Below are 25,819 nucleotides of genomic sequence, written 5' to 3' on the forward strand. Positions count from 1 at the left end.
AGTGTAGAGCATTGTTGTTCACAAAGAAGCAGAGAGACAGGGTGGTGCCAGAGATAAGATGGAGCTTTCTAGAAAATGTCCTTAGTGACCTTGTTCCCCCACATATGTTCTACCTTCTGCTTTCCACCATTACATATTAATGTCACCCTATTATAAATCATTCAAAAGATTAACCTACAGATGAAGTCAAAGTTCTCATGATCTATCCTCAGTGATTCGATCCTCCAGCCTGAGACCAAACATTTAACTTGCAAGGTCTCAAAAGAACATATCCCACACAAAACCTAACAGTCCCACACTGATCAAGATTGTTCAGAATCGTTTGGGCTGAGGTACAATAACATCTTTGGTGCGACTATTGTGGGGGTCTCATGTTTTACTGATGTGATGGTTAGCATTTGTCCAATGTATGACTTTGGAAAATGAGAAACAGGATGTGAATTGTTAAATCAGTCTTAAGGCAGTAAAGGCAGTCTTCTAAAAGGGCAACAATATTTGCAGAAAGAAGAGAAAAACCCATGACCCTAGACTTTTGAGGCAGACATGTTTTATAATTCAGAAATTTGGGCCACCTTAGAAAAATATTAGACTACATTTTATGAGTATAGTTTATATTTATTTCATGAACCAGGCCTTGACCAGCAAGGGTCATTTAAATAGGTATGACTCCTTAATGAAACAAATTAACAATTGACTAAGGTACACATGGTGGGCTGGAGAGATCTGATTCAGTGGCTAAGAGGACATCGTGCCTTTATAGAGGACCAGAGTTTATTTCTCAGCACACACAGGTTAGTTTTCTACCATATAACTCCAGTTTTAGAGATCTGACTCCCTACTTTGGTTTTCAAGTGTTCTTGCATGCAACATCACCCATTTCAGCACCTCAATAAGTCCTATACCAGAAACTTTCTTTCTTACTCCATATCCTGACCTATTAGTTACCAAAACCTGTGGGTAAGGGTCTGGAGAGCATCCCAAGGATATCGGGATATTTCAAAGTACATTTGTTAAATTTTACCAATAAGAAACATCAGCTCCTTGCACCATATCTTAGTGATGTATATAAAATGAATATTCTGGCCCACTTTGGATAAAAAAATAAAAAATGAGCCTCCCTAACGCTACCCAACACCTCTCCCCTACTCACCCACCCCTTTAGTAACAGTCTACCAAGAATTAGACCTCTCAATATTTTTATTTTTATATTAGTCTGCTTTATACACTCTTAAGCACATCTAACTTGATTTTAATGTTAGCCAATGTTTTGGTCATCTGAGCATACTAAGAAGCCAAAGAGATAGCATTTGTTCTACGAATGATGCCTCCAGGAAGCAAGGGTTGCTGAGGGGTGGTAGTTGCAGCCTGTGGAGGGGGTGAAATATCAGGCACTTACCTATGTTTCTCTGATCAGGTAAAAAGCCAAGCTTGAAAGTGCACATCAATACCACCAGCGACTCCATCCTCTTGAAGTTCCTGCGTCCAAATCCAAACGTAAAGCTGGAAGGTTTTCTCCTGGGATATGGCAGCAATGTGTCTCCAAACCAGTACTTCCCTCTTCCCACAGAAGGGAAATTCACAGAGGCTGTAGTTGGTAAGGTGTTTGGGGACCAGACTCATGGATGGGTTGTAAGAAGTAACTGCACTAAGATGCCCAAACATGGAAGATGAGAAACATTTATTCTACATCCTTGGCTGAGCCCAGTGTGGCAACACAAATCACTTTTGTAACTGGGACCTGGAGCCCAAGTTTTTTATACTAAAACTTTTTATTGCTTGAAGAAATTATTGTCTTAACAGCTGTTGAACCTGTAATCCCTCCCCACCTAATTGAATAAAAAAGGGAAAGAAATACCTGAGATCCTGGAGTTAACCCTTATGGCATTGTTTATATGACTAATTTTCTTTCTGTCGTTTTTACTTTCTTATGGTAGAAGATGACAACTATAGATTTTGAGTTATCTTTTTTATAAGATGTTATCATTGGAAAGAAAACATATTACACTTTAAAGTTTTTTAATTATTTCAAACAAAGAGATTAAAGCTTGGTATGGATTATAAAATCATGCATTTCTTTGAAAATATTTTAATGATGTAAAATTAGAGTCTCAGGATGCAAGCCATCTTCTTGCTTTTTCTAAGAAAAGAAATGTAAATAAAATCCTTTTAAAGGATTAAATGCTTTGAAAAGGATGATTCATTGTGAGAATTCTGAACCTCTAAGATGAAATTCACATTTTTTTCTCCCTGCTAAGATGTTGCTTAAGAGTCTGTCTCTGAACTTTAGAAGTTTGATCCCATGTGTTCATATATTGGCTCTAGTGTGTGCAGTGAGAATGTCAAGATGAATTGACTTTGTCCTTTTGTCTGTTGTTTCTCCCGGAAAAGTCTCTGCTGCTCCTTAATGCCAGCCAAGAGATAATATTATTAATAAGTAACTAAAGATAATGTTGATAATTAGCGAGTAACTTGATTTTACATGTAAGAAAACCACTTTAAACAACCCCGAGAGTTCGTTATCCTTGTACTCTGAGAATTAGGCAGTTTTGACAAGTATAATAACAAATTCCATGAAGAACTTGAATGTTTACAAATATTCCGTGGTATGTATTTAAATAGAGAACTGGTCATTTGTTAGCTTTCTTTATAGCCAGTGAAATAATTAAATATTAAAATGGTAGAAGTCAAATTACTAATTTTAACTTTTAAGTTGTGTAGAAAACTATAAAGAGAATTTTCAGCTTAAATAATCCAATCTTTCATTTTTTAAAAATAAAGATAGTGGATCAAGTAGGCTGGGGACTCATTATTTTATTATTTTTGTCCCTAGCATTTTATTGTATAAATTTTCAAAATCAAGGGAGATAATATTGATGAATGGCTTACAATGCATGTTAAATACATGTCATTGTGCTAATGTTCTATGTGTTCATGCATACTGCTCTTTAGAGTATTTTACAGCATAAAGAGTTAAACTTTTAAAATCAAGTATGCATTTCTAGCATATGAGAACTAATTTAATAATTCCATAACTTTATTATATTATTACAATTAATCCTATAATGTCTTTTAATACCTAGTTTATACTTAAAATTTCTCATGTGGTCTTACATAGGTCTTTTTAGTCTTGCTCCGTTTGAATCACTGTCTAAATAAAGTCCACATCATATATTACCTTATGGATCTTAAATATTTTCCTTTTCTCTTAGAATATCATTGGTATCTAGGGAAATTTGAATAGTTATTGGGTAGGCTGTCCACAGAGTGAATTTAGCTGGCTATTTCTGTTGTGTGTTTTTCTTTGTAGTACAGATGATAGCCTATTGGAGAATGGAGACAACCTACATGTTAGATAGGATTTACATTATCCAAAATTCTCTAGAACAGACAGGTTTTCCTAAAGAGCACTTTCATGTTCATCTGTAAGGAGGTGACAAGAATTTGTCTTTGGAATTTTTTCAGAGAGTTTTTGGCCAGATGATAATCTTACAAGGTTTAGACAGTTATCTACTAATGAACATCCATGCAGTTCTGAATCCACCCAGGCCAGAGATATGATCCTGACCCTGCTCTTTAGACCTCAATATTAGCAAAAGTGCTCCCTGAGCTTCACGAGGATATCCAAGTTCACACGGTTTTGTAGAATTGCTTTTTAAAAACAATCATCTTTTAGACCTCAGAATGAAGAACAAACATTCCCTGCACTGTGCCACTTAAGGCATCCTCAGTATATTTATTAAGAGTTTCAATATGTCAAATGATGTTCTCTGGTCCTGTAGATGGTATAAAAATGGAGGCCAGGTAAAAATAAAAGGGAAAATACTCCACATCTGGAGATGCTGTAACATATGCATACTTATTTGACAGGTGATCTAGAGTTTTTAACCTGTCACTTATACTCAAGAAAATCCTAGAGTATTTTGCTAATCCATCTTAGGAGTAACGAAGGTGGCAGAGCCACTGGTGCTCTTAGGAGGTGTCGACCATCTTCCTAGTCTCATGATCCACTCAGCAGCAAAAGGGCTTAGGGTGAGATCTATGTGAAAGCATACCCAACCTCTAAGGAGAGATATGTGCTAAGGACAAATATTATCCTCTAGTTAAACTGTATTTGCTGCTGGCAATCTTTTCCAATGGATATGATTACCACATTTGACCTTCCCAAAGGGCTAAGGTCTCCAAGAATAAGGAAGAAAAAGTCTAGTTCCCAGATGTGTAGCTGCATGGTGTGTGGTCTGATAAACTAAGGAAACACGTTATCACTTTGAAGAAATTTCAGGAGGCCAAATTGAAGAATAATTTTAATGGCCAGCTTTGGACTATTACCTGGTGATTGGAAGGGAGAGAAGAGACCGGAGTAGAGGAACTGTGTGACCAGGGATTGGTGTCTCCTGGCTTCAGGCTACAGAAAATATTGTTTGCATTTAGAGAAAGAATAAGAGTTCTTTAATCTGGTTTTAGATGGGGTGTTTGCTGTACCTGGGATGTCAATGTCCCTGATTGGGGTATAATAGCGAGGCTTATAAGAATTGAACCATTGTCCCCTTCTAAATCTGGCCTAGCTTGTTTTCTTTTGTATTATTATCAATTATTTCATTCTTTGGCTATGCTTCTCCCACATAGAAAGCTAAAAATTTACTTTTTAAACAATAGTTAAGGTCAGTTGATGGTCATTAGAGGTGGCTTTTAGGGGTCCAGGAGGAATTCTTGCATCTAAGGGTTTTGTCTGTCTGTTTGTTTTTCTTTCTGTCATGTCATCTGCTGGGATGCACTAGGGTCTTGCTAACCATTAGAAACACTAAGATTATTTTTCTATGCCATGATCACTACTTTGAAAAATGTTCACTGATGAGACTCCAACCTCTGGGCTCTACATTTTCTCTCTAATGAGTTAGGTCAGGATGATTTGCATTGCATGGACACCACCAAGTATTTGTGGCATAGGTTATAATAAACTCAAAGCTATTTAGATTTAAAGAGGTCGTTTAATTAAGCTTGATTACCAGGCAAGTCAGTACCTATGCCATTCAGAGGAAATCATAGACTAATCACTGTGTTTTAAGGAGCCTTAGGGACAAAGATTCGGAATGCCTAGTAGGCTATTTCATGTGGCATACCTAAAACTCTAACTTGCCCCTTAGATCAATGCATTTCTTTTCTTTCTTTTTTATTAATCCCTTTCCTTTTCTAACATTCTAGTAAAAGCATAAAATAGTTCAATATTTTTTCTCTTTTTATATTTCTTGCTTTTAAATTTTATTTAATAGAATTACATCATTTCCCCCCTTTTCCCTCCTCCAGCTCCTTCTCCTTTCTCATGAACCCTTCCTGTACTTTCCTACTCTCAAGCTGATAGCCTCTTTTGCCCAGACTATTTTCATTATGTGTGTGTGTGTGTGTGTGTGTGTGTGTGTGTATACATAAATGTATACCAATAGAACCTGCTGCATTTGTTTTTGTTGTTTGTGTGTATATAGTTTCAAGGCTGACCACTCTGCATTGGACAACCAACAGGGGGACTCATTTTATTTTATTAGTTCTTTGAATGTTTTTTATATGTTTGACCATATTTACAACCTCTTCTTGAACCATTCCCAAATCTAACTCCCTTCTGTATCCATCCAACTTTATGTCTTTAAAAAAATAATCGTTCAAGTCCAATTCTTGCTGTCCAAATATGGTCTTCCACTGGAGGCTGGTCAACTTACCAGGGGCTACATTCTCAGAGAAAGTCATCTCTTCCTCTCCCAGCGGCTAATAATTGCCAATATCCCCACAGTTGGGCATGGGAATGTGTGCCCAAATCCCCTGCTCACACTGAGATTCCATTTAGCTTGAGCTTGCATGGGTTTTGTGTGTGCTACTGCAACTGTAGTGAGTCCTTAACAGCTTCCCTCCTGTGTCCAAAAGACAGTGAATCCTTATACTCATCTCCATCTGTGGCTTTTAATCTTTCCAGCTCCTTTTCATGTTTTGTTTTGTTTTTTAAAATCATTAATCTTTTTATACAGTCCAGTCATTATCCCTCTTCCATTCTGCCCTCTGACAGTTCTTCATCTCATTACTCCCCCACCCCCATCTCCAAGAACATGTCCCCATACTCCCCCCAGCACCGCCATCAGGTCTCCCCATTCCCTGAAGCCTCAAGTCTTTCAAAGATTAGGTGCATCGTCTCTCATAGAGGCGAGACCTGGCAGTCCTTTGCTGTATATATACACATGTTGGGGGCCACATATCAGCTGGTGTATGCTGCCTGGTTGGTGGCTCAGTTTCTGAGAGATCTCCGAGGTCTGGGTTAGTTGAAACTGCTGGTCTTCCTATGGGTTGCCCTCCTCCTTAGCTTATTCCAGCCTTTCCCTAATTCAACTTCGGGGTCTTTGACTTTTGTGTGTACGTATCTGCTTCTGTCTCGGCTGCTTATTAGGCCCCTTGGAAGGCAGCCATGTCTGTAAGTACATTACAGTATCAGTAATAGTGTCAGGCTGTCACATCCACCCCAACCAGCAGGAAAGACACAATACCACATTGTCCTTCTTCAAGCAGGTTTATTCAGGAACACTTCACATTGCAATGCAGGAACGGGATTCCCCCAACAACCCTGGGGCGTGCCTTAAATACCCTACTGACTCCTCCCAATCACCCCAGTCACATAACGGCAGTCCATTGGTTCACAGCAAATGATGACACCTCAGGCGAGCTGACGAGGCATGGCATATGTGCAGTGCAGGCAGCTGTGATGTGGCTAAGTCTGAGGTAATGAGAAAGTCAGGCACAGGTCATAAGACCTGCCTGGCAGCCATCCCGGGTGTCATCTTGGGGCCGTGGCCACACTGCTCCTCACATCAGGCCTTGGAGCCTCCCCTTGTGCTGAACCCCAAGTTGGGCTGGTCACTGGACCTCTTTTCCCTCATTTCCTCTTCTCCATTTTTGTCCCTGCAGTTCTTTTAGACAGGAACAATTCTAGGTCAGAGCTTTTGACTGTGGGATGGCAACCCCATCCTTCCACTTAATGCCCTGTCTTTCTACTGGAGGTAGGTTCTACAAGTTCCCTCTCCCTACTTTGGGCATTTCATCTAAGGTCTCTCCCTTTTGTCATCTAAGGTCCCTCCATTTGTGTTTCTTTTTTTTTTTAAGGTTTATTGTTATTTTTAATTGCACACATACATGACTGCACGTGTGTGTGTGTGTGTGTGTGTGTGTGTGTGATTTTATATGTTTGCAGAGGCCAAAAAAGAGTTTTAGATCTCTTGGAGCTGGAGTTACAGGCAGTTGTGAGCCACCTACCATGCTGGAAACTGAGCTGAGCTCCTTCAGTCCTCTACAGGAGTAGCTCATGTTCTTAGCTGCTGAACCATCTCTCCAGCCCTGTTTTGTCACACTTCTCTATACTAAGAAATCTGTATGCTTTTGTTTTTATTACTTCAGAATAGACTCATGTTCTAAATTAAATGATCTTTTTCAATTCGTGAGATTGATTGCTTAGAACCTTGCCTGACTGTTTGCATTCATTATTCCTGGTTCATTAGCCAGCACACACTATCTTTCTGTGGCTGTAATAACCTATAACAAACTTGGAGGTTTAAAACATTATAAACATCATCTTACAGTTGTAGCTCAGAAGGATGGCTGGGTCTTAGTGGGTTAAAATCAAAGTGTTGAGTAGGTTACATTCTTGTCTGGTGGCTGAGCGGTGTGTGGTGTCTTGCCCTTTTCCAGCTTCACGAATGGCCTGCGTGCCTCTTCTACCTTAAAGTTGACAACAGTAGACCAAGCTGTCCTATCACAGCAAGTCACCCTGGCCTCTTTGTATTGAGCCCATCTAGATAAGCCTGGATGCTCTCCTTATTTTAGGCCAGCTGATTTTAACAACCTTAATTCTACCTGTGAAGTAAATTTCCTTTGTTGTGTAACCTCACATATCACAGTTATCTACCTGTCACAACCTGCAGTCTTGACATTCACATCTTTGTCTTTCTGCTGCCAGTTTCCCATAAGGCCATTGTCTGTTCTGTTCATTAGTAGCAGGTCAATTTTTCACAGATAGGCTGTGGCGAGGTGATGATTTCAGGATTGCAAACTGATGAGCTGAAATCCCTTGAGAGTGGATGAGCAAGGAAATTTTATTTCTTTGTGCAAAGAAAGCATCTTTTATAGCACCAATGCACCCCTTTGTAATAGAATAATAGCATTTCTTTTTCCAGTGCACTGGACTTTAGACAAATGAAATAAGTTATTTTTACTTTCAAAACAAGGACTATTATGCCACATTGCCTGACATACTTCAATAGTTGAAGGATGTGTTTACTATAATAGCTCACATGTGACATGAGAAGTTGTTTTTCAGAAATATTCAGGGTAATATTTAATGATATGTGGACTGATACTCTTACTAGTCACTGATAAACGAATCTGGATTTGTTTTCATATCTTTATACTAAGTACTAACTGGCTTTTTCCAAGTCATTTACTACTCTTATATACAAAGTGAAGTTCATCATTCTTTCTTATATTTTAAAATTTATATGCAGATAAAATTTGATAAAGCCTGACTTAAGTATAGCTGTGTGGTAGCTACTATCCATTATAGCCACCAGGAGTCCAGCCTGGTCTATACTGAGTGAGTCTCAAAAAGGGGGGTGGGGGGGGTGGGATCTTAGTAAATTGATTGAAGCAGTAGAAAAATTTACTTAATGCCCACTAGAGTCCAGAAGTGGGTCTTAAAAATCCAAAATTATTAGCAAACAGATCATCTAGGCTTCTACTTCTCTATTGTTTGACTCATATCCTGAATCAGCCTGGCTCTGAAGTCACAGAGGCTCACCTGTGCCCAAGTGAGCAACACGATCAAAGGCTGTGCCATTGTGCATGGCCCTGCCGCTCAGTTTTATGTTGCTGATTATTTTTTAAAATATGCTAGAGAGAGGGGGGTGGGGAGAAAGAGAGAGAGAGGGAAAGAGAGCAAATGAGAGAGAGGGGAGAGAGAGAGAGAGAGAGAGAGAGAGAGAGAGAGAGAGAGAGAGAGAGAGAGAGAGAGAGAGAGAGAGAGAGAGAGAGAGAGAGAGAATCTATTAACTGGGTAGCATAAGGCAAACAGCTTTCCTTTCTGGCTCAAATAACAAATGAGAAAGCGTCTCTCTACTCAAAAATCACATGAATGCCAACTGAAGAGCTTGCCTTCCAGTCAGGTGTTAGGAATTCAGTATATTTGGTAAAGAAAAGAGTTTGAATTCTTACAGTTGCACGTGTTTTTCAAAGAGCACATTTTGTGCAGCTGTGGGCCTCTCGGGGCACTTCCAGGCACCATCTTGTGGATTGATTCAGGGACTAGCACTGAGTCCCATCAGATGCTGTATCCAGAAAGGAGCTCTGAGCCAGAATGGTGACTCCTGTGTCCTAAGAAAGTTTATCCTTTACTTGCGAGGAAGCGGGTAGAAAAAAAGACTTCTGAGTCAAACAGACTTGGATTCAAATTGGATACCCCTGCTAACTGTGGAGTGGTTTGGAGTAAGGTATTTATTTAACGTTTCTGATCTTCCAGACGTGTTGTGAAGACTGGATAGATGATGCCTAGATTGATCTAGGTCCTAGCATAGAGTGTACGTGCTTTATTCATTTTTATCAGTTTCTCCTAGAAGTTAAATGGCCTAGGTCTTCATGTTTCTGAGCTTTGTTGCAGCTGCTAACAAGGGTTGGGCTATTATATTTCTACTGCAGTGTTGGTTTATGCAAGATTTTAGTGTCTAGAGTGAAAAAGCTTGGTCAAAGTTGGGTTGTGTGATTTGGTTTTTTATTCGGCACTGAGTGCCGAATAAAAGCTGTTTGCCTTATGTGAGGCCAGGAAATCATAGAAGTTATTTTAGTAGAGGAATGAGTAACTAAAAACAGTCCTATTCTTCTCACTCTTTTGTCCCAAGATGTTTTCTTGAGAAGGACAAAGCGAAATCAGAGGCTGTGGTGGCAGCCCAAGTGTGGCCGCACATGGCACTCACATGGTCAGGGTCTAATCATCAAGTGGAGAAGTATATTGAAGCTGCCTCACTGCACTTGGTGACCTCAGACCAGGTGCTGCTTAGAATCCATAGTTGTAGTTCCAAGCTTGATCCTTGACTTTTAAGGCACTTATTACAGTTAATTTTCATGGGTGTAGGCTGGAGGGCTGACACTCAGGATCTGAGACCCATTTCTCTCTTTCCAATGTGAGTCCTGGGGACTGAGGACATCTGTTCATCTGCGTGGCAAGCACTTTCCTGACTGAGCCATCTCACTGAGTCTTCCCTTAAGTTTTATATTTGACTAGACAACAAGAAAAAAAGTATGTGTTTCATGTATCATTGCAATTTAGACTCATAGCGTCCCTTTCTTAATCTCTACGTAACTATGCATCTGCACATCATTTTGTGTGGAAGCGTCATAAAGGTTAAAATGGTGGAGGTTGTCACCACTTATTCTCCTGGAGGCAAACATCACAAGAAAGCAGTTGTGGATTTGTTCGTGAAAACAGAAGTGGAGCTTGGGTTGGAAGAAAACTGTTGGGAAGGAGGCAGGACGAACAACAGAAGGGAGGGATGCAGAGCGGCTGTGAAGACCATGTGAAGCCCCCTTCCCTAATTGAACCCTTAGATAATTAGCAATAGGAAAACAGCTGTCATCAATGAAGATGGGTGCTTACCAAACTCCCAAGAGACAGCTGTTGGGCAAATAGCAGTTTTCAAATTCTCTTACTAAACCGTTCTCAACCTGTGTGTTTCGACCTCTTTCAGGGCTGAAGGACCCTTTTCACGAGGGATGTATGTCAGATATTCTGCATGTCAACTAGATATTGACATTACAATTCATAGCAATAGCAAAATTGCAGTTTTAAGGTAGCAAGGAAATAATTTTATGGTAGTGGTCGTACTGTATTAAAGGGTCGAAGCATTAGGGATATTGAGAATCACTGCTCTTATCCATAACGTTATCCATAAGGAAAACAAAAATTAAGTTTATGTCTTAAGGCTATGTAGCTAGTCAGTACAGGTCCAGAATGACTCCAGCAAACTGGCTGAGAACCCCGTGTTTTACGGCTGGCCACCACTTTAGAAAGAATCTTTTGGTCTACAATTGGAACTCCTAGTGGTTTGCTCCTGTGATCTCCTATAAAATTCCTTTCCTTTTTTTTTTTTAAGAGGCCGAGCATCATCACTACCTAATTCTTAAATATGCGAATTTTGATGCGTAACAACTGTGCCCCAAAGACTTGTGCTTTGCCACCACCACTGCCTTTATAATGATTGCCCACATGATCTGTGGTGGTGCCTCATCTCCACAGGAGGCCAGGAAAGAAACCATTTATGGCCCTCTCTGTGTTTATCAAACAGACTTGAGTTTTTTTTTTAGCATACCCCATGTGAACTGCTGTTACCATTGGCCTCATTTTACTATCTGTTCACCTGGCCTTGAACACGGGGAGGGGGGGGGGACAAGGGGTCCTCCTGTGTCAGCTTCCTGGGTAGCTGGTACCATTAACTACAGGTACCAAGAACTTGGGTACCCCTGGATTTAGCATCACTGTTAAGGTTAAGTGTGTGTGTGTGTGTGTGTGTGTGTGTGAGAGAGAGAGAGAGAGAGAGAGAGAGAGAGAGAGCGAGCAAGCGAGCTGTCTCCCTCCATACTCCATCTAAATAAAGTCCTATGAGTTGAAGATCCTAAGGGCCTTGTATTTCTTTTTTCTTCCATGTTCTTTTGAACTTAGAAACATAACTAATGATCTGGGAGTAGTTGGAGACTCACAAAGTCTGATTAAGCTGTGAGTACCCCTTAAGATAGATTTATTTTTTCTCTTTATCTAAAGGCACTTTCATCAGAGTTATTTTTTTCTAGAAATAGATTTAGTATGAGGTAAGTATTTGGCTTTAAATCTTCAAAATAAATCCAAATTTTTTCATTAAAAAATTAGAAATCCTAGAGCCATTTGAGTTTCTTCCAGGACATAAAATTTAGCAGAATTGAAGTCAATTTTTAAAAAAGATATGTAAAGCTATTGGCAGATAAAATATCAACTTCTGAATAAATGAGTAAGTTCTTAATGCATACCAGCTTTTAACCAGTTCACCATGAGTTTATTATCAGAAAGGCCTATTTTGAAAAGACAACTATTTCCCCATGTGGTGCTAAAGATAAATCTTTTTAATACTTTATTTTTTTTCTATTGGATTTAACTGGACTTTATTCATCTGCCTGATCTCAGAAAGCAATACATCATCTCTAAGTCAATCTTTTCTTAGAAATTCGCTAAAAGCAAATTTGCCTTAAAGTAAATTTAAAGTGCAGAATTTTATTTTTTTAGTCATATTGTATAAGGTACTGTCATCAAAATCTAACGTTTAAAAAAATCATTATGGGTTTAAAAAAATCATTATGGACCATTCCTTTAAATTGTCATCTTTCGTCATGGGGTAAAAGGATGTTTTGCTTTGGATGTTCTATTCCAGAATCCTTGCAAGAGTAGGGCTGCTAAGAAGGTGGTTTGAAATGGAAAGCTAGCTGATGACAAAGGTTAAACTGGAAGAGTCAGGGGGGTTGAAGGGGGGCTGAGGGTTATCCAGGGACTGGAAATACAAGAAAAGAATTAGATATTAGACTTTTCTTTGATTTAGGGATATTTGAAAACCAAGAACAGTAGTTTTAACGGCTTTCATAATTATCATGTTATTTCCCTTGGAATGGGTCAATTGCCCATTGAACTCAGTGTTCTTTGGCTCACGTGAGTCAGACCACGTGTTGTGCTGTGAAAACCTTCATTTGGCTTTACTGTTTTGTTGTGGTCACATTGGGGGTTTTGTGCATGTATTCATCTGTGTCTCATATTTACCAGCCTAATGAGGACTCCTGGAGGCAGATCTGGGCACCATCATTCAGATGTGCTTGATAACTAGATTCGATGAATCTAAGCTATCCTCAGCTCTCCAAACAAGGCTCATTATCAACAAAACAAAGCATCTCTCCTGGCCTGTAGTAGTAGTCTCTGAAGAAACAGTTTGAATTTAGGGGTTGATTCTACCACTGGCAGATGCCTGGTTTGCCTGGCATGTCAAGATTTATACCTGTTGTCTGGTATTTTTATTAAATGTGTCTCAACTTCTCAGGATCTCCCACTTTACTTGGAATGATACCTACTTAATCTATTTTCAAAGAAAACTAGCAGTCTCAGCATGATCCCCTGATCTCTCACAGTCTGATCAGTAGACCACAGCCAAGACTTCACTCTGCTACTGATGGTGCTCTGTGAGAAGGGGACTCAAGGGAAGCTGTTGGCTCTGAGCTCTCTATTGTGTCTACTCACCAAATGGAGTGTATAGTAGCTAGCTAGTCAGCACATGCTGGGATGGAAGTGTTCATTAACCAATGATTTTTTTAATTCCCTCCAAGTCTTCGATGGAAGAGCTGGTCAATTGGTCCTCGGAGTTAACCTGTAGAACAGACACTGTTAACAGCATCCTCTTTATTACAAGGAAGTCAGTGGATCCCTGGAGGTTTAGGAATATGCCAGCATCAGGCTGGCTCCAGATCTGGCTTGGTTTTAGTCACTGCAGCGCCATGCTTTTCAGCCCAGTGGGATGCACATTTCTAGGTTCTTTTTAGCTCTATGAGAAAACTTTTAGGGAACTATTTTTGGCCCAGTATACTACTTGGTAATGCCCCACTAGAACATTTTAAAGGAGAGGGAAACAATATCCTGCTCTTTGAAGCCTGACTTTGGACACTACTATTCTCTGAAAAACGTCTCCAAATGAAGTCCTAATCTTTCACCAGACCTTTCAAAAAGATAATATTAAAGAGTTCCAGAGTTCATGGGTAAATGTGTGTATGTGCCAGAATCAGTCCTAGTTCAAAAGTCAGCCCCAGACAAACATTAAACCAGGTAGTAGACAACAGACACTCCATAGTATACTTCTCTGTAAAGTGCATATATAAGTACAGGCAAAGAGAATACTGTAGGCAAGAAAGCCAGCACTTTAGTATGGCATATCCCAGTCAGAAACGATGTGTGCTGGCCATTAGGACAAGGGTTAGAGGATTATGTTACTGAGTAGTTATGATATCAGGAAGAGAAACAGAGTGGGTAAGTGGAGGAGGATTAGTTTTTGACAGTAGCTGGATGAGACAGACCAGGCTCTGTGCCAAATCACAGGAAACAAGAGTAACCTGGGACAGAGGCACACCCACTGTGCAAGGACAGGCAGCAGCGGGTCAAATCAGTGCTGGCTTCCTGAACAGGTGATAAGTGCCCTTGGAGGACCTAGTGCTCAGAGCTAAATGAGTCATTGCCAGCCTTCTCAATCCATAGTTTTCTTTCCATTTCTTTTAGTAAGTGACATCTGCCGCAGACCCTCTGGGCCCCCTTGTCTGCATGGAACGGGTTCCTGTTCAGGTGCCAACTGCTGCAGACCCTCTGGCCCCACTTGTCTTTGAGGAACAGGTCTCTAGTCGTGGGTGGGCAAAGTGTCAGATGAATTGACAGACAGATGCACACAGGAGAGGTTGTGTAGAATCTGAATGTAATTTGTCAAATCGAGCATCAAACTTTTTATACAAAAGACAATAAGGAAGTTGGGTGACACACTTGCAAGGTACAAAGAGGTTACTAGATTCTTACACAAAACAGAGGAATACAAACACAGAAGATCTAACAGGAACCACCTGAGATAGAATTTATTGTTAACAACTGAGATCAACAAGGGCTCTGCCTAAGATTTACTTAATCTTAGAAGCCAGGGTTAAGGGCTTCCTGCCCTTGCCATAGTTCTTTTTTTAGTATATTGTATAGTCCACCTTCCCCTTAGGCCATTGTAAATAGGCCAGTGTGTATGGGTGTAACTCAGCTATAGTTCTAAGTATCTATTCTGGTTTCTCCTTTGGTCTGAAACTTCCTTCTTCCTTGGTGATGGTAAATTCCTGTGTAGGGCAGTGACTTAGCTTTTATTCAAAGTGAAAGTGTAGTACCAGAGGCAAATCTAAATGTCACTGAATAGCAACATTCCTACTGAATTTCCAAGCCCATGGTCTTGCTCAAGGACTTTCTAGGACTGTTGGAACACCTGTGAAGGCTTTAGCTATGTCAAAATTCAATCTTAAAAGGCACTTATAATAGGATAATACTAAAAGAGAGCATGTGGATCCATACACTAGACTAACTCGAGAATGGAAAATTAATGTATGGGTTAGAGAGAACGCCAGACTCCAAGAGTGAGTTTCCATGAAACTCTTCTGCCTCGTGAGTAGCTTCTAAGCCTCTCGGCTTGTCAAGCTGACTCGACCAGAGTGCGTGACAGACATCCTATGGGGACAGGTTGGGGTATAGAAGCCTGAACTTCTGTGCTTTGGCCTTCCACACACCCCTCACCTTCTCAGTTCAGTTCTCAACTGTTTTGTCTCCAAGACTTACATGTCTCCATTCACTGTGTCCAGCATGGCTTGGTCCTGGAAATCTGACCTAGGCAACAAGGAACTGAAATTATAGCCAGGCAGATAGACACACAGATACACAGATAGACACACAAACTAACAGACACACACCAAGAGTGCTGGGCTGGAAAGGTACCTGCTAAAAAACTGGGAACCTTGGCAAATTTATTATACACAAGCTAGTTTTGGTAGGAGGTCTCTGTAGGGAAGCAGTCTTGGGTTGCAGTCATTCTTGAAGAGGAAGCTTCAATTGCTGGTTTTTATACACACTGCCAACATTCATATGCCCAACCAGAGGGAGGAACTGAGCCTGACCAAGGAGGGCTATGGCAGTTTCCAAGGGTCTGAGACATTTGGGTCCTTGACTTGGTTGTGCCCTTGTCAATGATACACAGTCAATAATTTGTCTACTCCCCACACATTCACTCAGAGCCTCCACCCCTCTCTACACATGCTGTCTGATTGGCTGTTGATGTCTCACTCAGAATCAACAACTTAAGTGTGCTTGCATCTCCAGCAGACCCTTAGGCATGAACTCAGGAAGAGTTAGATATATATACACACACTATGGTACCATATGGTCAGACGTGGTGGCAGTTGTGCTTGTTCTAGCTGGAGGTATCACTCTACATTCCTTAGGGTATGTGGATGAAGCAAATGTCATTCCAATCCTAATCCATATATGAATGTCCTACCACAGAGACTGCAGTCACAGAGGTGTATAGGTTGGAGTGACAGATCTGTAAGAAAGACAGCTTGAGTTTAATGTACTGAGGGTTCAGAGAGGGAGATAAGAATCTTTGATACTGGGGTGTCACTAATGGGACACATTTTTGTCTTAGCCTATTTTCTGTTATTATAACAGACTACCTAAGACTATGAATTTATTAAAATGAGATTTATCTTTGCTCATGGATCTGTAGGCTATAAAGTCCAGGACTAGACAGATGAATCTAGAAAAGTCCTTGTGCTGTACCACAACATGGAAATGGTGTCATGTGGTTGGCACATATGTGCAGACTGCAAGCTGGCAAATGTACAAGAGAGGGCATAGAGAGTGTACATGAGAGAGTAAGGGACCGTGCTGGGCTTGATTTATAATGACCTACTAGGGTTCCCAATGGGCTCTTCCTCTAATATACATATCTCATGTAGGAGTTGAGCCTCGTAGTGAAGCAGAGCAAAGTTCAAAGTTGTTGGGAGTCATAGGTAAGGTAGGGTGTGGTTAAGGAGAGTGGAGCCCAACTCCAGAGTATCACTTTAAATGGCAAATAAACACCATGACAGATCAAGACGAAGATAGGGAAAGAAAAGAGAAGTTTTTTTTTTTTTTAATGTCCTTAATAATTCTTTCTCTCTGCTTTTTAAGAAGGGTTTTCCTATTTGTTTTTTCCATTGGGTTCAGAATCAACATACATAGTTCTGGGTGAAATATGTCTCTAATAGGATTGCCTTCCCAAATCTCATCAAATTCAAAGCACAACCCCAAGCGAAACTCCAGAGATGTCTCCTTCAATGGGATGGGGTTTTGAAATGGCATCGTTTTGGAGACACCACAAAAGTGTTCTCTTCCAGACATGTTAGTAGACTGTGAGGAATAAGTGAGTACAGCAGAGTTCTGAGAACATTTGCTTCAGAAAGAAAAGCCCTCTGCTTTGGATCTTCACGCCCTCAGAGCTGAGTTTCCTTTCCACATTTCGAGACCCCGCCCATTTCACTCTATGGAGAGCAGGATCTGCTTCTCACTGGTGTCAACCCAAAAGACTCATCCAATGGCATACACTGACTGAGCTTTAAGCTCCCTCAGATGAGGTCTGCGACCACCTTCAGTGGCAGATATCCAAGTCCTTGCATTGTCAGTGGCTTTATGATAGGGCTGGCTACACTTCTGTAGATCTTTTATACTTTGCAGTGATTCCAGTCCTGGAGACGAAAGAAGCCAGGATTCTCTTTGAACTGAGGGGCATTGCAGTGTGTTCTGTCAGACTGGGCACAAGTTCATCATTGAAGTGATTTTGTAATATTTGACTGAAATACTTACCAAACAGTACAGGGTTTGCTTTCAAATTGTCTCCAATTACTTTTTTTTAGGCAGAAAAGTAGAAGGTTTATTGATCCACACTAAAACACATGCCTGGCATAGATACTTTTGTTAAGGAAAAGAATCAGTCCTGGAAATAGATTTATTAATTCTCTGCTTAAAAAGTATGAGGTTTCAAAAAGGCTGGTTTGTGTTTATGGACTATGCTGGTCCCCAGTCCCTAACGGTTTTCTCCATTCTTCCTGCAAAGTTCCATTTACTCCCTCTTTCAGAATGTGTTAATTAGATAATTGCTGCTTTTCAAGATGAAAGATAAATAAATAAAGCCTGAACTCAAAGAGTGGCCAGGTCTAGCCTGAGCTCATTTCACCAAGTCCTTCTAGGGAGACTTGGGAATATTCTAAAGGTGGGCTCACTTAGTTTCTGATAATAATAGTTGTATAGATATTGGTTTTTGGCACCACTAACAGAAAGCTAGTAGTCTAAATTTAGTAAATTATATCCATAATTTAGCACTGTGCTAACTTCACAGTGTTTACTAACACATTTGTTTGGCATTCTCTCTGGACTCTTGACTACCATGGGACTTTGCCACTGAATAACTGAGAGTTGGATCAAGTGAACAGCAAGTACCCTCAAAAGTCTAGAACAATGTCCCATCGATGTTTTTCTCAAATAGAACTTCCACTCCTTCCTGAAATGGGCTTCACGTCTTACCAATTGTGTTTTCTGGACCTGTGGATACGGTCTTACAAATAAACCTTATGTTTGTTCACTGTAATAAACTATGCCTAGTTAGATTGTACCACCAGCTTCTGTTTGACAATATATTTTGAAGACTTTTTACAGTGGTATCTATGAATGATTCTAGTATGTAATTTTGGGGGGTGGAGTGGATTTGTAGTTTAGAATCTGTGATCGTTTTTATTCATTATTTAATTATTCTCCTTCTGTGTAATCTGTCCTCCAATCCTACAGAACACATATATTCAAGAAAATTGATAATATTGCTAACATAATTAGTACATTACAAATTAGTAACTAGCATATCATCTGAATAATGGGAAAGAAATTTAACCACCATGGCATGCTCTGTGAAACTAGCCACTGTGATTGTCTCCACTTAGCAATGGGAGAAAATAAAAATTGCCAGTGCTGTCTCTGCCTTGCCCCACTAATAGCCAAGCAGCATAGAACCCCAGCCTCAGAGAGAGAGAACTGCAGTCCAACATAAAACCAAGTCATTAGAATAAGGCTGAGGAGAGAAAGAGAAGGTGAGAAAGAGGCAGGTAAAGGGGCAGGAAGAGACAAGAGACATAATGAATGAGTGAATGAATGAATGAATATGTCTAAGCTCTTTATGTGATTTTTTTGGTAGGGTTATCCTGGCTTATTTAATCTTTGCATAGACATTTGCATGGTAGAAGCTTTGTACAACAGAAATGCATACCATTGTGACATTCTGAGCAGTTTTCCTTGCAAGACTGGGGTCTTCTAATAGAAGCAGATCTGAAATTTGAGAGTTAAATTTTTATTTTTATTTTTTTAAGAGTTAGAATTTTAAAGGGGGAAATATAGTAGGAGTATATTCTTGAGTAAAAAAAGTAATGTGTGTAAATGACTTTAATGTTAAATTTTAGTAAAAAGTAAGCTCTCTTATTCCCTACCCTAGGGCACTTAAAATACTAAGCAAATTAAATTTAACTGGGCTGTATCAGTGTGTAGGATTAGCCACCAGAATTACAAATTTAACTGCATCCTCTGTAAATTTTCTTTTACTGAGATTTTAATTGTATAAGTTCCCTAAATAATGAAATAATTACCTTTGGCAGAATGTCTGCTAAGACCAATGTATAAATATTCTCAGTCTGCTACAAATCCAAAAGAAATTCATAGTGCCGAATGGAATAGAAATATTGACTTTAGTTGCGCTATCTTCCCATGTCTGTATCCCCAAAAGAGAATGAACATTGCTGAAATATTGGAGGTTGGGAGTATTTATTTTATTTTATTTTTTTAATATTTTTTATTATGTATTTTCCTCAATTACATTTCCAATGCTATCCCAAAAGTCCCCCATACTCTCCCCCCCCCACTCCCCTACCCACCCATTCCCACTTTTTGGCCCTAGCGTTCCCCTGTACTGGGGCATATAAAGTTTGCATGTCCAATGGGCCTCTTTCCAGTGATGGCCTACTAGGCAATCTTTTGATACCTATGCAGCTAGAGTCAAGAGCTCCGGGGTACTGGTTAGTTCATAATGTTGTTGCACCTACAGGGTTGCAGATCTCTTTAGCTCCTTGGATACTTTCTCTAGCTCCTCCATTGGGGGTGGGGGTGTGATCCATCCAATAGCTGACTGTGAGCATCCACTTATGTGTTTGCTAGGCCCCAGCATAGTCTCAAAGAGACAGCTATATCAGGGTCTTTTCAGCAAACGCTTGCTAGTGTATGCAATGGTGTCATCGTTTGGAGGCTAATTATGGGATGGATCCCTGGATATGGCAGTCTCTAGATGGTCCATCCTTTTGTCTCAGCTCCAAACTTTGTCTCTGTAACCCCTTCCATGGGTGATTGTTTCCAATTCTAAGAAGGGGCAAAGTGTCCACACTTTGGTCTTCGTTCTTCTTCAGTTTCATGTGTTTTACAAATTGTCTCTTATGTCTCGGGTATACTAAGTTTCTAGGCTAAAGGTGCGGCAAGGATGAATACACACGCCCAGGGTGTCACTTCTCTTCCAGGTTCTGACACACTGCCATGGACTGTGTAAAACAACTGGGAACACAAACAGTTTTTAAATTGTTCCCATGCCCATGTTGGGTCCTGGGCACTGTCTTTGGCATCTGTATTGCTCTAGTATTGCAAATCCTTTTCAAAAAGCCACTAAAGCATAATTAAATTAGTCTGTCTTAAGGAAGTAATTAAAAGTTAGCTCTAAGGAACTCCACCACAATGAGCAACCTAGTAAAACTCATGACTGACCCTTGTTTTCTAGAAGTGCATTTTTGAGGCTTATTAAAAGGGCATTTTGAAGACTAGATTAAGATATTTACATAATTGTAGGGCCACCTACAAAACTAACATTGAGAGCCTTTGTTCCAAAAAACAGGGTTGATTATCATTAAAGAGTAAAACTCTTCTGCCCGAAGTCTCTATCATGATTTTGTCACGTGTTACTTACTAATTAATGTAACTTTAAAGAATGGAAACCAAATTATAGCACTTGGACCTTTGACCTTCATAGTGACAATGCCCATTTTGAGTTCGAATGCAAGATCCTTGAACTCTCAACAGCAGCGCTGGAAGTGCACAACGAGCATCTTGTAGTTCCTGCTTGCAGAGGGATGCCTAAGCAAGAGTTGTGGAAAGGCCACACAGTGTGCCCCAACTTTCATCTCACCTTTGACCCAGGCATGCATATTGGCTGGGTGTTGTTCTTAACTTAGGACTGAGGAAGAACTGAAAGGGAATTGTCCCATCTTTCCCATTTCTTCCAGGTTGGCTAGCACAGTAAAAATGAGCACAAAGGGCTTTCTTGCTGCTTGAGTTTCTTTAAGCATCACCGTCTAGTTTCTTACTGAAGCAAGTTCTTGGCAATGTGACCTGCAGGGGCTGCCAGTGATTCCCTCCACTCCCTCTTAGCCAGTGATAGGGTGTGTTCGTCATTTCTACTGCATTGTGTGGTATATGTCCACCTGTGCGCACACACACTGGCCTGTGCATGTTCATGTGAAAGTCAGAACTCTACTTCTAGTATCTTCTACTACTTCCCCCCTTAGTGTTTGAGGCAGGGTCTCGCTGAACCTGGATCTTGCTACACTTGGAATGTTTTATGTGAAGAGGGAGGCAGAAATCCAGGACAAATGGTATATTTGGCTCCATTTGCTCTCATGCATGCTCCATTGTCCCGTGAGACTTAACTTTACAAAATTAAAGTTCAAAGATCAAAGTGAGAACAATCGCAGTGGGTTGGCAGGATGACTCAGAGAGTTAATGTGATTTTCCTCAAGCCCTGGGACCTGTTGATATCTGGAACTCACACAGTGGAGAGAACTGACTTCCACAAGTTCTCCTCTGACCTCCACCCACCCCCCCAACACACACACACACACACACACACACGTAAACAAGAGATTAAAAAAAATAAAGGAATTTCAAGATGCTGTAGGGCCTGAATCTAAACATGGGGTTCCTGTGAAGGGAACAACTGTATATGTTGCACATCTGTGAAGCTGACCTTGTCTCAGTGAGCTCACTATTACACAACGTAATTGCCCAGGATATGTAAGATTAGTGTGACATGTCATTAGTTTATAAAGTTATTAACACAGTTTTCTGTATACAGAAAGCATGTATTATATAGTGGTTTATTAATATCTGTATTGTTCTACATCCTTAATAAGCTCACCCAATGGTGACTGTGTTCCTGTTGCTAAATTTGGGTTGAGAACTTCTATGAGAGTTTCAAAGAAGCAAGAGACTCTTTCAAACCTGTGAGGCTTTGAAAAGCTTGAACAGCTTATCTGTGTGTTGGTCACGAGGCAACGGGGCAATAGAACCGGAGGTGAGTTCCAGGAGTTTCTTGGGTTGCTTGCTCAGTGGCTAATACAAGCCGATTATACATAGCAAATGCTAAGATGCCAATCAGTCTCCAACTGCAAATGAAGTTGGCTTCATGCAGCCTTGGGAAAGAAGGCCTCTTCAGATCCACAAAGGGTAAATGTAAATTCACATTAAAATCAAAACAAATGATAAATCAAAGTCTCAGGTCTCGAAGTTCTTCAAGAAACTTTGGGGTAATAACTCATCAACCAGTTAGTCCAATGGACTTGCTCAAAGGATGCTACTTTACAGGTCTGGGATGTATCTCATTTGTTTATGTATGTTTTACCAATCAGTTGTCCTCAGTATATTAGTTTTAAAAAGGCTATTTCATAAATACTCAGTCCTTATTAAATACACATATATATTTTAGCTTTAACATCACTTCTCAGCCTTTTAGCTGAGATGTATGTAATGGAGTTTAACATAATTTTACTTAAGACCTAAATATTTTTTAAGGATTATCTCTTATACATCAATGATAAGCTTGAGTGGGTGGCCCAATACTCATGCATTATAGGGCAGTAAAACAGGGCTCAGAGGAATGAACTGAATCCAGGAGATGTTAGGGGAAGAAACAGGAACTAAATATTATTAAAATAAATTGTATCTATGTTTGAAAATTTCAGAGAGTTAATAAATATGTTAAAAATCATATCTGACTGGTGCAATGACTCCGAGGTTAAGAGCATTTGCTGTTGTCTCGCGGAAGCCCAGGGTTTGGTTCCCAGCCCCTATGTGGTGGCTCACAACCATCTATAACTATAGTTTCTGGAGACCTGATGCCCTCTTTTGGTCTCAGAGGGCCCTTGAAAAGCATGCCTTGCAGGTATGTGTGTAATGAGTGTGTTGGGTATACTATAAAGTTTAGAAAGGCTTTCAAGAGGGCAGCAGTGGAGGACTTGGTAGGACTGGCAGTGAATGTAGAGATGAGTCACAAAGGCTGGGAAGTTATGTTTTTCTTCAGTTTCAATTCTTACAGTTGTTTTTACCTTTAGTTCTGGATAAATGCATATAATGTACTTGATAGTGAAAGTGTCAAACTTTAAGCAAAGCTGCATAGCTTCCGAATGGACATTCTAACTGTATAGACATTCATTGAGATGCATGGCATTTGTGACTGGGCAGGTATTAATCTAGCTGTGTGATGATTTTATTTGTGGATTAATAAGAACAAGGCAAGTTTATTTTAAAAAGAAAGGTTTGTGTATCGTTTTCTTTTTAAAGACCTCTTCCCCACCCATGCCCTTTTCAATTAGAAAATATGGGTCTAATTTTCATTTCTAGAACTTAATGGACTTTTAAGGAGGTATTAATTTTCCAGTTCTTAAACCTTCTTGTTCTCTGGTACCAGGGTCAGAGTGAGTTTGACACCACGAAATGTTCTTTTAGGAGTGTGCTAACTCTCATGCTCTCTCTGAAAGAGTTTTGCTGAAAGATAATGTTGTTGTTTCAGATGCAGAGCCCAAGTATCTGATAGTCGTGCGACCTGCTCCTCCTCCCAGCCAGAAGAAATCATGTTCAGGTACCGTTCTTGCACTGGCTTCTCTTGTAGTTAACTTTGCACCATGAAACTTTGCCTTCTGCTACACACCAGGAAGGAAATGCCTTGGGACTGTCTCAGCTGTGTAGGTGAAGATGGTGTCAGTCCCGAGTCCACAGCTTACCCTGTGGGAGGAGTCACATAGCCTAGCCTTAGAGACCTCTCTCAGCACAGGTTGGCACTACCATTTCTTGAGACTGTTTAAGCTGAGGTTTAGACAGTTAACATACCTTCTCCACCCTGGCTATTGGGTAAGTGAGTTAACACAGCTCCAGGCCCGTGGCCATTTGTCATTTGGGATTAGTTCCTACCAGCTTGTTTCTATTCTGTAAGGGTAACCTTTTACCTTCTTGTGGCCTTTCATATTTTTAAGAACAAAACTTTCTGATCTAACCTGAGCTTAAGGAAACCATTTGTGTTTGAAAAGGATAACTCATTTCTGTATATACTGACAAAATTGGCACTTTGTTTTTATTTACTCTGTGCCTCTCCCGTCTGTATTTCTCTCAGACCAAGAAGGGTGAAGACAGAAAATAGATAGCAAATGTATGAATAAGTGTAAAACTTCTGAGTTACTGTGACACTGTTGTCAAGACAGGAGCTGAAATCATTTTGAAAACATACCTCTTGACACAGCTGTCAGAGATTACCCTCCAGGATGCCTGTGGGGGATTATATTGATTAGATTATTGAAATGGAAAGACCTCTCCTAACAGTGGGCAATATAGTTCCCTGAGCTTAGGTCCTGAACCTAATAAAAAGGAGAAAATCTCTGTGTACAGGAATTCATTCTCTCTGCTTCTTAGTCTTCTTTGTGCCCTGACCAACTATTTTAAACTCCTGCCGTCTTTGATGCTACCATAGCATATCCTTCTATGCCAGGATGGAATTGCCCTTGAATTGTGAGCCAATGTAAGCTCCTTTAAGTTGCCTTTGCTAGGGTATTTAATCATAGCAATAGAGGAGCAACCTCTAAAGAACAAAGATTGAAAGCTTGCAATATTCGACTAGTCTGACCTCATCAGAGCATTGCTATGAAGGAAAACATGTAAAGGTTGTGCATGGGACATCTTTCTACCTTTATTTCATTGACCACGAGGTTTTGCTTTGCTTTTTCGGGTGTGAACTCTTTCCCACACAGTCATTCCCTAATCACTTCTGTCTTATGATGCCACACAGAAGAGCATCTTTGTGGATGCTTGTTCTGCTTACCAGGAGGAATAAATGGAAGGCACAGCATTAGACTCTTCACCCACACCAAGCATAGGAACCTTGGCTACTCTGAATTTATACTCAATATACCAGCATGGGCTGGTCACCAGAAATTCTAACACCTTCTACTCTCTTTGCTTGACTTTATTATTTCTTTTACAAGTAATACTGGATGATTATGCATTTGGATCTGTCTGTCTGTCTGTCTGTCTATCTATCTATCTGTCTATCTACCTAGCTATCTAAATGATGTCTAAAGTATTTATGGATATCACAATCAATGAACTGGCTGCACTCTTCTCTATAAACCACCATCTCTCATGTAGATGGTGACATGGTCTACAGGTGACTACTGCCAAGGAGGAGAGATGAGACTCTTGATTGAAGGTAAGGAAACAAACATGAGGAGATTATACTATGCTTCCAGTTTCTAAGTTGACTGTCGTGAGTGTAATACAACAGCATTATTTTATGAACAGTAAGAGCCAGAAAAGTTGCATGGGTGTCCCAAGTTACATAGAATGCAAGGATAAAACTCATATCTGGGTTTCCTTGACTGCTTTCTAAGTTTCTTTGAAGGGTATCCTTGGCTCAGTTCACAGTATATGAAGAGAATACACACACACACACACACACACATATGTATATACTATGTAAATACATATAAATATATATACATTAGTATGTATATACATATATACTTGCATATAAAAATAAACATATATGCATATGACATATATACACATACATATATACATACATATATATGCCTCTTGTCTCAAGGCAAAAGGGAAACTCAGTATCTCAGGTTAGTGTTTCAAAGTTTCGAACAATAAGGTCAAATATGAGTATGATAGTTTTAGATTCTAGTTTTACACAGTTTTTCATTATTCAGATATTTATGTAACTCTGATCATATAAATAAAAACTTAAAGGAAATCAGACTCCTGAGGTTTTTATAATAATAATTTCTACCT

General features: G+C 40.0%; 1 protein-coding gene across 7 annotated transcripts in view; it reads left to right on the forward strand.

The window, feature by feature from the left end:
* The window catches only part of Abi3bp (ABI family member 3 binding protein), a 217,080-nt gene that overhangs the window by 53,041 nt on the left and 138,220 nt on the right, over window positions 1-25,819 (forward strand). For all 7 annotated transcript variants that reach the window (XM_085832338.1, XM_085832334.1, XM_085832336.1 and 4 more), the window contains exons 2-3: window positions 1,415-1,594; window positions 23,544-23,612. In XM_085832338.1, coding sequence (XP_085688464.1) covers window positions 1,415-1,594; window positions 23,544-23,612 — 249 coding nt within the window. The remainder of the gene's footprint in view (window positions 1-1,414; window positions 1,595-23,543; window positions 23,613-25,819) is intronic.

The sequence above is a fragment of the Mus caroli genome, unplaced genomic scaffold (genome assembly GCF_978045245.1).
Source record: "Mus caroli unplaced genomic scaffold, Mus_caroli_1 scaffold_17, whole genome shotgun sequence".
NCBI lineage: Eukaryota > Metazoa > Chordata > Mammalia > Rodentia > Muridae > Mus > Mus caroli.